Here is a 12,566-nt window from a genome sequence, read left to right as displayed (position 1 = left end):
TGTTGGAGGAGAAGGCTCCTGTGGGGAGGACTGAGAGCTAAGATTACAACACACAGGTCATCTCATTTTACAGTGATTGAACCTGAAGGAACCATCGAGAGATCTAATTGAACCCTCTCATTTTACAGAGAAGGGAGCTGAGGTCCTTATACCATAACCCTAACTATTCTGAGGCATATTCTTAAAGGAATTAGAGGGCATTTGGCATGATAGTGGTGAAAGTTATCTGAGCAACAAAGGGAGTAGAGATAGAAATCCAAAAAGAGGAAAGAGGGAGAAATGGGAACTCCTGGCAATTCATTTACACCCAGGGAAGAGTTTATCTTGGTAGAGACTAATAAGGTTGAAAATAGCTTCCAAGACTCTAGAGTCTTGGATTCTGTGTTCATCCTGCTAGAAGTTTAAGAACCCTTCAGGAAGGTAAAAATCCCTAGTTCTTAACCTGCATCTCTTCATTAGATCTCCTTGAAGCATTCTGTGAGCAGCTGCAGCCATGTCGGATTTTGTGGAGAGTGAAGCAGAGGAATCCGAGGAAGAGTACAATGATGAGGGAGAGGTGGTGCCTCGGGTCACCAAGAAGTTTGTGGAAGAAGAAGAAGATGGTGAGTGAGTCTCAGCGCCAGGTGCCTGAGGCAGAGATCATTGCAGACAAGATTTAGAGGCTGTTCTCTTTTTGTGAAAGACCCAGCAGGGTTTCTGTTTATCCACTACTAGTTCTCATGTGGATGATTGGGCCTTTGATAGAGCCAGGTAGAATGTAATCCTGTAAACCTGACTAGGTTAGAACCATAGGCAGGCTTTGGAGGAAGTCAGGGGAAAGTGGGTTTTATCAGAGAAAGGGGAAAATTGTGGGACATATGCTTTGGGTTCAAAACAAGTTGTCTTATGTCGTAAAGATGTGAAAACTTGTGAAAAGAAGATGATTTAAATGGGGCACCTGTGCCATGAGGGCCGTTGCCTAAAGAGGTCGGCACCTTCTTTTCCCTTGAGCCCTAGGGTGGTGCTGCTCCCACTTAGGACGAGAAGAGCAGACTCAATGATGAGAAGGCCCTTTCCAAATCCTGTTTATTAGGAAACAAGAATGTTTTTGTCCCTTTTCTGCAAGGAAACAAAAAGAGTAGCATTGTTTCACGCGGATTATTTTCTTCCTCCAAAATCCCCACTCTTGCAGACAAGCCATTGAGTAACAGACACATTTATTTTCTTTGTGGTGAGTAACAAACACATCTGTTACAGATGAAGAAGAGGAGGAGGAGAACCTGGATGACCAGGATGAACAGGGGAACCTGAAAGGCTTCATCAACGATGATGATGATGAAGAGGAAGAAGAAGAAGATGAGGCCAGTGATTCAGGGGACTCGGAGGATGATGTGGGACACAAAAAGCGGAAGCGCAGTAAGTAGAGGGAGGAAAGCAGAGGCTTGGAGGCCATGGGCCATAAAAGGGGGTGCCCGACCTGGACAGGAACACTGCCATTCTCTCTCAGCAGCTTTTGATGATCGCCTGGAAGATGATGACTTTGACCTTATCGAAGAAAACTTGGGAGTCAAAGTCAAACGAGTGAGTAGGAAACCATGCATTTTCCTAGAATTGGCAGAGGAGGAGCAAAAGTATGATTAGTATTCTCCCTGTCCAACTCTATTAATTATTCCTTTTAGAGAGAAGGAAAATGCACTTAGCACACACTGAATGCAGGGACTGGGCTCAGGGGCACAGTGAAGCTATGAGCAATGAAAAGAGCCACGTAGATCGTTGAGATGGGCTGGCCCCAAGCTGGCAAAAAGTTCTCAGAAACCCAGGCTGAGGACTCTGCTGAGACTTGGTGCCATGAATCATGACTCCAGGGCAGAAAGGGCAAAAGAGAGATGCACAATGAGCGTTCCTCCCTGAACGGAGGGAGGGAGAAAGGGCAGAGTCCTTATACCAGACCCCACACACCCTGACGATGGAGGTCCTTCCACCCTCAGCAAAAGTTCAGGCGTGTACGGAAGATGTCAGATGATGAGGATGATGAGGAGGAAGAATATGGAAAGGAGGAGCATGAGAAAGAGGCCATTGCCGAGGAAATCTTTCAAGATGGTGAAGGAGAAGAGGGACAGGAGGCTGTGGAGGCACCCATGGCTGCGCCAGAGGAGGAGGAGGAAGAGGATGAAGAATCAGGTAGGTGGCATGAGTTGAGGAATCTGGTTCCTTTGAAGGGATGGTTTCAGGTCAATCTCGTTTTTCTTGTCAGCAATAATGAAGTGGCTGACAGACTGCTAGGATTCTAGCTAGATATTATTCAAAATGAGGCCATTCATCGCAGTGCTTGTCACAAAACTCCCTGCTGCTGGAGTTACCCGAAAGAATCTCCTAAGGAAAATCTGCAGTGTCCATGAGATAAGCACCTTTGGCTTCCTCCCAGAATTGTGCCACTGATGGCAGGAGATGGCAAAGAGATTCTAAGGTTTTTTTTAGGATGTTGCCAAATCTTCTATTGAAGTTCGTGAGGACTTGCTCCATTTTCAGTTGATCCTAAAAAGTCTCCGAATAAGACAGACAGCTTTTGTGTGTGAAATGGTTTTCTTAGGAGATTGAGAGGGACAGGGCTTACACTTCTCTTCCATGCTCAGATATTGATGACTTCATAGTGGATGATGATGGACAGCCTCTTAAGAAGCCCAAATGGAGGAAAAAACTTCCAGGCTACACAGATGCGTAAGTGATACCATAGAGTTTGGAAAAGGTGATGAGAAAGTGATCAGTCCTTGAACATGGGCAGCTAGGCAGTGTTCTTGCAAGGTGGGATTGTTGGCTACCACCAAAGGCCAGAATGACTGTTGTTACTCTGCTGCCTCCCTGCCTTAAGTAGTCTTTCCTCTAACGGAAGGAGAAATCCTGTAAGGCTTTAGCGAACGCTGACCACTATGAGCATGCTGTGAATTCTCTTGTGTCCAAATAAAGTCTTGGTCTTGGCAGGTGGCTTTGGCGTATCTGCCATCCTTTGCTAGGTTCATTTTTGTCCACAGCTACACCTCATGTGTGGACATGGATCATTTATTTGTCCTTCCCCTCCTAGGCTTCCTAGTACCCTTGGACCATAATAAAGGAACATGAGGGAGTATAACTTTTTCCCTTTCACCACAGCTTTCTTCTCTTGCTCACAGGGCCCTGCAGGAGGCCCAGGAAATCTTTGGGGTAGACTTTGATTATGATGAGTTTGAGAAGTACAATGAATATGACGAGGAGCTAGAGGAGGAGTACGAGTATGAGGATGATGAAGCTGAAGGCGAGATCCGTGTGCGACCCAAAAAGACCACCAAAAAGAGAGTTAGCCGGCGAAGCATTTTTGAGATGTATGAACCCAGCGAGCTGGAGAGCAGCCACCTCACAGACCAGGATAATGAGATCCGTGCCACTGATCTGCCAGAGAGGTTCCAGGTGAGCACTGCTCAGCCTGGGCCATCCTACAAGGGGGGTTCCGTCTTGCTCCCAGCTTCACCCAGCTTGGGTGTCATTGGGAATATCCATTGGAAAGGACAAGATGAAAACAGAGAACCTAATTCTGAATGGATAGGTGACCCTATCTCCCAAAGGTGGCATAGCAGGATGGAGGGAGATGATCCAATTCTTAGCAGTGGGTGGCCCCTCTTAGTTAGCATGGTGTAATAAATGTCCTTGCCCAAAGGCAGTGCTGCACTTTGGAGGACATGAATAGCAGTCAGTTCATCAGTGAGCATTTATTAAGGGCCTACTCTGTTCTGTAAACACATTTGCAGCATTGCTAATCTCCTTTTCCCAGTTGCGTTCCATCCCTGTCAAGGCTGCTGAAGATGATGAGCTGGAAGAGGAAGCTGACTGGATTTATAGAAATGCCTTTGCCACGCCAACCATTTCACTCCAGGTACCAGCATCCCTATCCTAGCTGGAAGGCTGACTAAGTTTGGTAGCTCTTCCCCCTTGGACTTTGGCATAAACCAACTACTTCAGGGTCAGATGGAGGGGTGCAGGGTGTGTGTGTGTGTGTGTGTGTGTGTGTGTGTGCGCGTGTGCGCGCGCATGTTGTATGCACGCAACAGAGAAAGACACAGAGAGAAATAACTGGCAGGGAGGGAATTGAGAGATTGGGAGATATTTTGTTGAAATCTTTAGAGTGAAGGAATAGGGGACAAGTGTGTATCATCATCTGAAAGTCTCCATTAAGCACTTGTTATGTATATTCTACTTTGCTGAAATAAATTCAGTGGGCTGGCCCCTCCCTCCAGAAAAGTGAGCTCAGATTGTCTCCAGAATCAGACCCTCATTCATTGGTTTTCTGTTTTTCCCCATGCCAGGAAAGCTCTGATTACCTGGACCGTGGGCAGCCGGTCAGCAGCTTCAGTCGTAAAGGCCCTAGCACTATCCAGAAGATCAAAGAGGCCCTGGGCTTCATCCGCAATCAGCATTTTGAGGTACTATCATGGCTTCTCCTACCCTGTGGCCCACTGACTGGCAGCTCCATTAGAAGGGGAGGGAGGGCCTGGCTTCCCATGCCTCGGAGGCAGGTAAGAAGATCAGTCTCATTTTAAGATGCTAGTAGTAAGTAGCAAAACCCATCTGGCTGTGTCTTGTCCTTTACCCAGGGGAGAGAATATTCAAAGGTAGCATCAGTGTGGTAGATCCAAGCTCACTCCCAAGAACTGCCCCAGGGATGATGGCCTGTACTGTCTTTTTGCTCCCATAGGTACCTTTCATCGCCTTCTACAGAAAGGAGTACGTAGAACCTGAGCTGCACATCAATGACCTGTGGAGGGTGTGGCAGTGGGATGAAAAGGTATCTGTCCGCATCTCCCCCAAGAGCAGACACAGGATGAGCCGTCTTGCCTGAGAAAGGCCCTGCTTCCCTGTTGACACACCCCAGTGAGCAGCAAGGCTCTAAAGGATGTTAAGCCAGGGCTGAGCTCACCCAACCCCACAGAAGTTAGGGTGCTGACTCTTGTCCTCTTCTCATTTAGTGGACGCAGTTAAAGATCCGAAAAGAGAACCTGACTCGGCTTTTTGAGAAGATGCAGGCCTATCAGTATGAGCAGATATCTGCTGACCCAGACAAGCCTCTGGCCGACGGCATCCGGGCACTGGACACCACAGATATGGAGAGGTAAAGTCTGCAGCTCCCATCCCCAGATGATCCCCTGTATCCTTGAAGAGCTGGTAAGATTGGCACTCCTCCCCAGCCACACCCCAGGCGCTGCCCTTGGGCTGACTCTCTGGCTCTTACACTTTCTAGATTGAAAGATGTTCAGTCGATGGATGAGCTGAAGGATGTCTACAACCACTTCTTACTATACTACGGGCGTGACATCCCGAAGATGCAGAATGCTGCCAAGGCCAGCCGGAAGAAGTTAAAGCGGACCCGGGAGGATGGAGATGAGGAGGAAGGTGAGGCCCAGGCCGGGGAGGGTCCTCCCCCTCAAAGACAGAAATGCAGTAAATAGAGCGCTGATGCCCTAAATGTCTCCTCTTAACAGGCGAAGGGGAAGAAGTAGAGGACGAACAGAAGGGCCCAGAACTCAAGCAGGCCTCCCGCCGAGACATGTACACCATCTGTCAAAGTGCCGGCCTAGGTTAGAGCCATCTCTTCCTCCTTGTGCTGCTGTGCTGGGAGCAGGCTGTCTTTGCTTTCTTCGAGGTTTTCTGCCTCAGGGACCTCACCACCAGATTCTGAAGAAGCAAAATAGATTTTCTTATCTAGGTGATATCTTACCCACTTAGTCCTCCCCCTTTTCTTATAGATGGCTTGGCCAAGAAGTTTGGGCTCACCCCAGAACAGTTTGGGGAGAACCTCCGGGACAGCTATCAGCGGCATGAGACAGAGCAGTTCCCTGCTGAGCCCTTGGAGCTGGCAAAAGACTACGTGTGCAGGTGGGCGCAGAAGAGAAGGGACTGTGTCTTGCAGGAGTGGAGAACACTAGTGGGACAGTGAAAACTTCACTGAATTTGGAATCTGGGATCTGGATTCCAGATGGGGCTTCAGGACCTCATCCTCTCCAAACCCTCAATTTCCTCTCCTGTAAATCAAGTGATGGGCAAGGCTAAGATTTATGAGGTCAGCCAGGCATGTATCAGGTACTACTAACTGGGTCTCTCCTTGTAACCCTCTTCCCACAGCCAGTTCCCCACCCCAGAGGCAGTGCTAGAGGGTGCTCGCTACATGGTGGCTCTGCAGATTGCCCGGGAGCCCCTTGTCCGGCAGGTGCTTCGACAGACCTTCCAGGAGAGGGCTAAAGTTAACATCACTCCGACCAAGAAGGGGAAGAAGGTGAGCAGGCCAAGAGTCCTGAATGCTGCTGTGATCCCCAGCATCACAGGTGTACTGCCTGAACAATTTTGGCCCCCAGGGCCACAGTCAAGAAACCACCAGCATGGGCTTGTATTACACGAGAGAGTCTCTCTTTACTTCAGTTTTAGCTAAGCCACCTGGCATAGTTGTGATTGGAGGTCTCAGGCTGTGGTCTGGAAAAATGGAAAGGACATTTCTCCTGGGCCTCCAATAAACCCTCAAAGGTATGACAGTACTCTCTGTTCTGTGTAGGATGTGGATGAGGCCCATTATGCCTACTCTTTCAAATATCTGAAGAATAAGCCTGTGAAGGAGCTTCGAGATGACCAGTTCCTCAAGACCTGCCTGGCTGAAGAGGAGGGACTGCTCACCATTGATATCAGCATCGACATGAAAGGAGTAGAGGGGTGAGGCCTGCCCCTGGTGTGTACTTGGCAGAGTCGGGATGCCAAGTGGTGATGGGACACGTGAGGGCAAAGACTTAGCCAAAGGATGAGGAGGATCCCCTTCTTTAGAGGGAGGGTGCGGTTCTTGGGGGAGTGAGCCAGGGCCACCTTGGCCCGTTCTCTACTGGAGCATTCTCAGGAATTCACTTTTCCCACTGAAGCCCCATCCTTTCATCCTCCAGCTATGGTAGTGACCAGACCTACTTTGAGGAGATCAAGCAGTTCTACTACCGAGATGAGTTTAGCCACCAAGTGCAGGAGTGGAACCGGCAGCGGACTATGGCCATCGAGCGGGCCCTGCAGCAGTTCCTCTACGTGCAGATGGCCAAAGAGCTCAAGAACAAACTGCTGGCCGAAGCCAAGGAGTTCGTCATTAAGGTGAGGGCAGCCCACCATCTGTGCTTTTACAGTCTGTTCTGCCAGAAGAGCAGGGCACATGGTTGGTGCTCCCACATCTTGGGAGTTTGCTGTGGGGCAAAGGAGAAGCTGGATGACTCTGAGCTAATCACTTTCCTCATCTATAAAAGAAAGTGGTTGAACCAGATGGTCTCTGAGGTCCCTTCTGACTCGAATCCTTGGAGAGCAAGGCCTGGGAAGGTAACTGGCACAAGGCCCTGGACCTGCCCCAACTCTCTGCCCTTGCTGGTCTGCCTCAGCGTTCCCTAGGCTGACTGTTGATTGTTCTGCATTTGTATGGCTTTCTGTGTCTGCAGGCCCTTATGCTTTCAGCAGGGTTCCTCATCTTAGATTGAGAGGCTTTGTCAGTCTGCAGCACCCGGTTCAGTGCCACACACAGGTCTGTCCTTAGTCTACCATGGTGCTTCCTTTCCCCCCACCAGGCTTGTAGCCGGAAACTGTACAATTGGCTAAAAGTGGCCCCCTACCGACCTGACCAGCAGGTAGAAGAGGATGATGACTTTATGGATGAGAACCAAGGGAAAGGCATCCGAGTCCTGGGGATTGCCTTCTCCTCTGCCAGGTACCTGCCCCTGCCTGCCTTCCTAGCTCCATCCTTTGCTTTTGAGGCATCCCCTCCTGCTCCACAGTGGGTCATGAGGCTCCCCTCTCTCTGCCAGAGACCACCCTGTGTTCTGCGCCTTGGTCAATGGAGAGGGAGAAGTAACAGATTTCCTACGGCTGCCTCACTTTACCAAACGGAGGACTGCATGGAGGGAAGAGGAACGGGAAAAAAAGGTAAGTGATGATCCTGGGAAAGGTTACCTGCAGGACTGTCCTTATTCCTCTTACTGTTCTCTGGACCTCTGGCTCTTCCCAAGCTGTAGGACTTGGGGCACATCCTGCTTTAACAGTCCTGGGCCCTGAAATGGGAGTGGTGTTGGTGGTGCTGTACACCACACAGGGGGCTGTGAGGGAAGTGACTGTAAACTGTGAAGCTCCACAGAAGCTGGCTTATCTTTATTCCTAAAAAAAAAATGTTAATTCCCTCTTTAAAAAACAAACACTCAGGTTCTACAAGCTACTCAAGTAATGTGTTGGAAGACAGTCACAATTAAACTCTAAGCAGTTTGAAACGAACAAGATTAAATTGAGCAGATAAATGCCAGAGTCCTGTATGAATACTGACTGAGGGAGGGAATCCTACCTTGCCAAGAAATTCCCTTGGAGAGCCCTGGGCTGTAGCCCACCAGAGTTCAGCATGAGCCGGTGGGGTGCTGTATGATGTGACATGGGTATTGTCCACAGTCAAGAGATAATTGTCATTTTGACACTGAACAGACCAAATGGGGATGCTGAGAGGCTGGGGCAATGGTCCTGGTACCCCTTTACACTTCAAAGTTTTGGGGGATCCCAGAGAACTTTTCTTTATGTATTTACAGATATGTAGATACAGATATTTACCATATTAGAAATTAAAACTGGTATATTTTTAAAATGTCTATAAATTCATTTAAAAATAACAATAAGCCCATCACATGTTATTGTAAATAACATTTTTATGAAAAAATGTAAAAACAGTATGTAGTGAGTTGAGTAGCATTGTTTTGTGGCATATTTTTGCAAATCTCTAATGTGTGGCTTAACAGGAGGCAGCTGCATTTTCCTGTCTGCTTCTGCATTCAGTCTTTTGCTCTATGTTCTTGTGGTTGAAGCAAAAGAAGAAAATCCAGCCTCACACATGTAGTTGGAAAGGGGAGGAACAGTTTGATAGGTGGCAAGTAACATCTTGGTATTGTTATGAAAATGGCTTGAATCAGAGTGGAACGCCACTGGATAGGGAGAAGATGAAGCCTTTTCATCCTGAAGAGGAGTTGAGGGGGCCTCCCAAGCTGCCCTCAGATTCTCAGGGGGCTGCTATGTGACCAGGGGCTCGGGCTTAGTGTGGCTCTGGACCAGGGGAGGCAGTTTTCTGCACCATACTACGAACCAACTGTCCATGCTTGGGCTGGGGATACATTTAGAAATGATTGTTATGCAAAAACCAACAGTATCACAAACTGAAGAACTGTCCAAGAATCAGAAAGACTGTGTCACTAAAAGTCTTCAAGCTTTGGAATCCTCAATTAAGGGACCTTTGATGTACTGTCCAGGTCTGAACTCCATGATTCTTTGAGTCCTTCTGGTTAGTGGGGTGGGGGGGAAGGATGCCTCAATCCCACAATGGCCATTCAGCTCCAGCTTTCTTTCACCCCAGGCTCAGGACATTGAAACGCTCAAGAAATTCCTTCTGAACAAGAAACCACATGTGGTAACCATTGCAGGCGAGAACAGGTAGGCCATCAGGAAGGTGGGTCTGGTGCCTAAGCATTTTTGAGCAGAGTTGTGGTTTTTAGGGCAGCCCTGTCTACCCCATATGTCACTTTTGTCTTAATACCCAAGGGGTATTAAGTGGGATCCAGGCTGCTGCAAAAGGAGACTCTGACCTATGGGGCCTTGTTAACTTCTTGGCTCCTGGACCTGTTTCATTTTCGTCTTCTACGTTTTTGCTTTTAAGTTTAAGCTTGCCAGATCATGAAGTCTGGTTAGAGAATCTATCCAGAGATCTATAGATACTTTTCCCAGGGTAAAATATCTCTGGGCACATCCCTAATTCATGCCCTCTGTTCCTCCAGAGATGCCCAGATGATGATTGAAGATGTGAAGCGGATTGTGCATGAACTTGACCAAGGCCAGCAGCTGTCATCCATTGGAGTGGAGATGGTAGACAATGAACTGGCCATCCTGTATATGAACAGCAAAAAGTCCGAGGTAATATCCTTTATTCCCCATCATCCCTCAGAGCCCCTCAGGTAGCATTCTCCCTAACCCTAGGTAAAGTCAAGAGGAAAGCAAAGGACATCAAAAAAAGCTCAATCCAGTCCACTTCTAGCCCAAGCAGATATTTCTTCGTTGTTGATCTTGCTCCCTTCTCAAATGGCAGAGTTTTAGGGTTGGGAATCCAGCAAGATAGAGTACTAGGAGCTTTGGAAGAAGAAAGAAAGCAACTTCCCTGAGCCAGAAATGTTCTGTAGCTTCTTTGTTGGGGATGGGAAAAGAGGTTCAGTCTCAAGTTGGGATACTCTCTGGTGACTGTGATTTTGGTTCTAGGCGGAGTTCAGAGATTACCCCCCAGTCCTGAGGCAGGCAGTGTCTCTGGCTCGACGGATCCAGGATCCCTTGATTGAGTTTGCACAGGTGTGCAGCACAGATGAGGATATTCTTTGTCTTAAGTTTCATCCCTTGCAGGTAATAAGACTTAACAGGTAGTTTTTTTGTGGGAGGTGGTTCGTACAAGAAGACCCAGTGAGAAGCTATAATAACCTTATCTCTGGCATCTTCTAGGAACACGTGGTAAAGGAGGAGCTGCTCAATGCTCTGTATTGCGAGTTCATCAATCGAGTCAATGAAGTTGGTGTTGATGTTAACCGAGCAATCGCCCACCCCTACAGCCAGGCCTTGATCCAGTATGTCTGTGGCTTGGGGCCACGCAAAGGGACCCATCTACTCAAAGTAAGAGCCAGGCCAGGCTTATTCAGAAAATAATTCTTAGGAGGGATGTCTTCGAACCCTGATTTTGAAATCAGGGATGTAGACTAAATGAGAGTGGTTCTAGTTATGTAGAACACCTTGGTGGACAGAATCTTGGAAGCAGAAGAGGGAGGGAGGTGCCATAAGTTTACTCCAAGCTTCTTTCTCCCTCCTCTTCCTTTAGATTCTGAAACAGAACAATACTCGCCTGGAAAGCCGGACCCAGCTGGTCACCATGTGCCACATGGGGCCTAAGGTCTTCATGAACTGTGCTGGTTTCCTCAAGATAGACACAGCCTCTTTGGGTGACAGGTAGTAACCTTGACCTTTCCATTCCTCTTCCCCCCAGGGAAAGACTCCCACTTGTTCTTCTTTGAGGTCCCACCCTAGACAGTCATAACTGTTGAGGCCTTTGGTTTAAATTGTGTTGTTCAGCTGTAAGTGGAGTATTCTGAAACAGAAATAGGGGAGAACTTTTTTTCTGTGTGTGAGAGGATAGCAGCATTCTGTGGGCTACAGAAAGTACTTGTCCAAGGAAGCTAGATTTGGCCCTATAGCCTGAATTTCCTACCCCAGATCTAGAGAAAGTCTTAAACATAATCCTAAAGATTCCACGGATTTTTCCACCCATGCTAGCACTTGCTAGGCTTGAGAAGCGGAGGGTATCTTGAATCCCAACAAGCATTGTTGCCACTGCCCCAGCACCATGCCCCTGACCCTGATCACCAAATTTCCCTTCTCCTAACCTCTGCTTCAATTAGAAACTTGACTTTGAAATCCCAGAGCTTGGCAGAGTACAAAAAATCTGATGGCCATTTTTTTGCCAATGCTTACTAGAGCACTGGGCCTGAAATCAAGAAGACTCATCTTTGTAAGTTCAAATCCAGCCCCAGACACTTACTAGCTGTGTCACCCTGGCTGGTCACCTAACTCTGTTTGCCTCAGTTTCCTCATCTGTAAAAAACTGGAGACACTCCAGTATCTTTGCCAAGAAAACCCAAATGGGGTCACAAAGAGTTGGACACAACTGAAACAACTAGCAGAATCACTTCTGGAGCCACCCAGTCCCAAAAAGATTTATTCCCTTCCTGCTCAGGCCTCCAGTCTGGGGGTGGAACCTTGGCCTCACCTCCTTTCAGTCTGACTAGTGATCAAGCCTCAGGCTCCTGAGAGCCTTAACATCATTTATGAAGAAGGGGCTGAGGGGGAGCACAGCTCACTTATTGGCCAGACCTTCCTGTGCTCACCGCTTTGGGAGCACCTGCCATAGGGATGGTACTGTCATCCCCCTCTAGAGAAAGAGACAGACCAACACGTGTGCAGTGTGAGTACAGGCAACGGCTTGTGCTCCGTATTGGAGCTAGCCAAGGATAGCTCATTAGTGTGAAACAAGTATAAATAGCAATGTAAATCTGCTGTCAAAATAGAAGCTGTCCAATGCCCAGAAGTGTTGTCATGTGAAAAAGGGAATAGATGCTTTCTGTGTAACTCTAGAGGATCCAACTAGGGATCCTCAGGGAACAAATTCTCACAGTATAAAAATTTTTCTAAAAGTTGGAGCCATGCAAGAATGGAACAGACTGCTTTGCAAAGTAGTACAGTCCATGTCATTAAAAGTATACATATATATGGAAAAGAATACTACAGGTGAACTCTTATATACTTAAGTATATCAAGACACATGGTTATTAAAGTAGCCTTCTTAAGCACACCGCACCAGATTTTGAATTCACAAAATTAACTAGGTAGAAAAACTGCTCCTCATGTTAGGTCAAGTATAATGTGCCCTCCTAAAATGAAAGATCTCTCTGAAAGAAAAAATGTAAGTAAAGATAACCTGAAAAATCACCCAGATT

The 12,566-nt window shown here is 47.6% G+C and overlaps 1 protein-coding gene across 2 annotated transcripts in view; it reads left to right on the top strand.

Annotated features, from left to right (window-relative positions):
• Positions 1-12,566, top strand: part of SUPT6H (SPT6 homolog, histone chaperone and transcription elongation factor) — a 32,768-nt gene that overhangs the window by 9,842 nt on the left and 10,360 nt on the right. Inside the window, exons 2-24 of one of the 2 annotated variants that reach the window (XM_036766297.1) lie at positions 460-602; positions 1,237-1,395; positions 1,487-1,560; positions 1,968-2,160; positions 2,613-2,697; positions 3,147-3,420; positions 3,782-3,883; positions 4,314-4,430; positions 4,703-4,792; positions 4,974-5,116; positions 5,246-5,397; positions 5,487-5,582; positions 5,751-5,880; positions 6,127-6,277; positions 6,551-6,705; positions 6,927-7,122; positions 7,584-7,723; positions 7,821-7,938; positions 9,398-9,474; positions 9,816-9,951; positions 10,291-10,428; positions 10,525-10,692; positions 10,895-11,022. In XM_036766297.1, the coding sequence (XP_036622192.1) occupies positions 494-602; positions 1,237-1,395; positions 1,487-1,560; positions 1,968-2,160; positions 2,613-2,697; positions 3,147-3,420; positions 3,782-3,883; positions 4,314-4,430; positions 4,703-4,792; positions 4,974-5,116; positions 5,246-5,397; positions 5,487-5,582; positions 5,751-5,880; positions 6,127-6,277; positions 6,551-6,705; positions 6,927-7,122; positions 7,584-7,723; positions 7,821-7,938; positions 9,398-9,474; positions 9,816-9,951; positions 10,291-10,428; positions 10,525-10,692; positions 10,895-11,022 (3,131 nt within the window). In that variant the 5' untranslated portion in view covers positions 460-493. The remainder of the gene's footprint in view (positions 1-459; positions 603-1,236; positions 1,396-1,486; positions 1,561-1,967; positions 2,161-2,612; positions 2,698-3,146; positions 3,421-3,781; positions 3,884-4,313; positions 4,431-4,702; positions 4,793-4,973; positions 5,117-5,245; positions 5,398-5,486; positions 5,583-5,750; positions 5,881-6,126; positions 6,278-6,550; positions 6,706-6,926; positions 7,123-7,583; positions 7,724-7,820; positions 7,939-9,397; positions 9,475-9,815; positions 9,952-10,290; positions 10,429-10,524; positions 10,693-10,894; positions 11,023-12,566) is intronic. The other variant, XM_036766298.1, reaches the window with a different exon arrangement.

The sequence above is a fragment of the Trichosurus vulpecula genome, chromosome 7 (assembly GCF_011100635.1).
Source record: "Trichosurus vulpecula isolate mTriVul1 chromosome 7, mTriVul1.pri, whole genome shotgun sequence".
In the NCBI taxonomy this organism is placed as follows: domain Eukaryota; kingdom Metazoa; phylum Chordata; class Mammalia; order Diprotodontia; family Phalangeridae; genus Trichosurus; species Trichosurus vulpecula.
The sequence above is the reverse complement of the archived record's forward strand: the minus strand, read 5'-3'. Positions and strand labels throughout refer to the sequence as shown.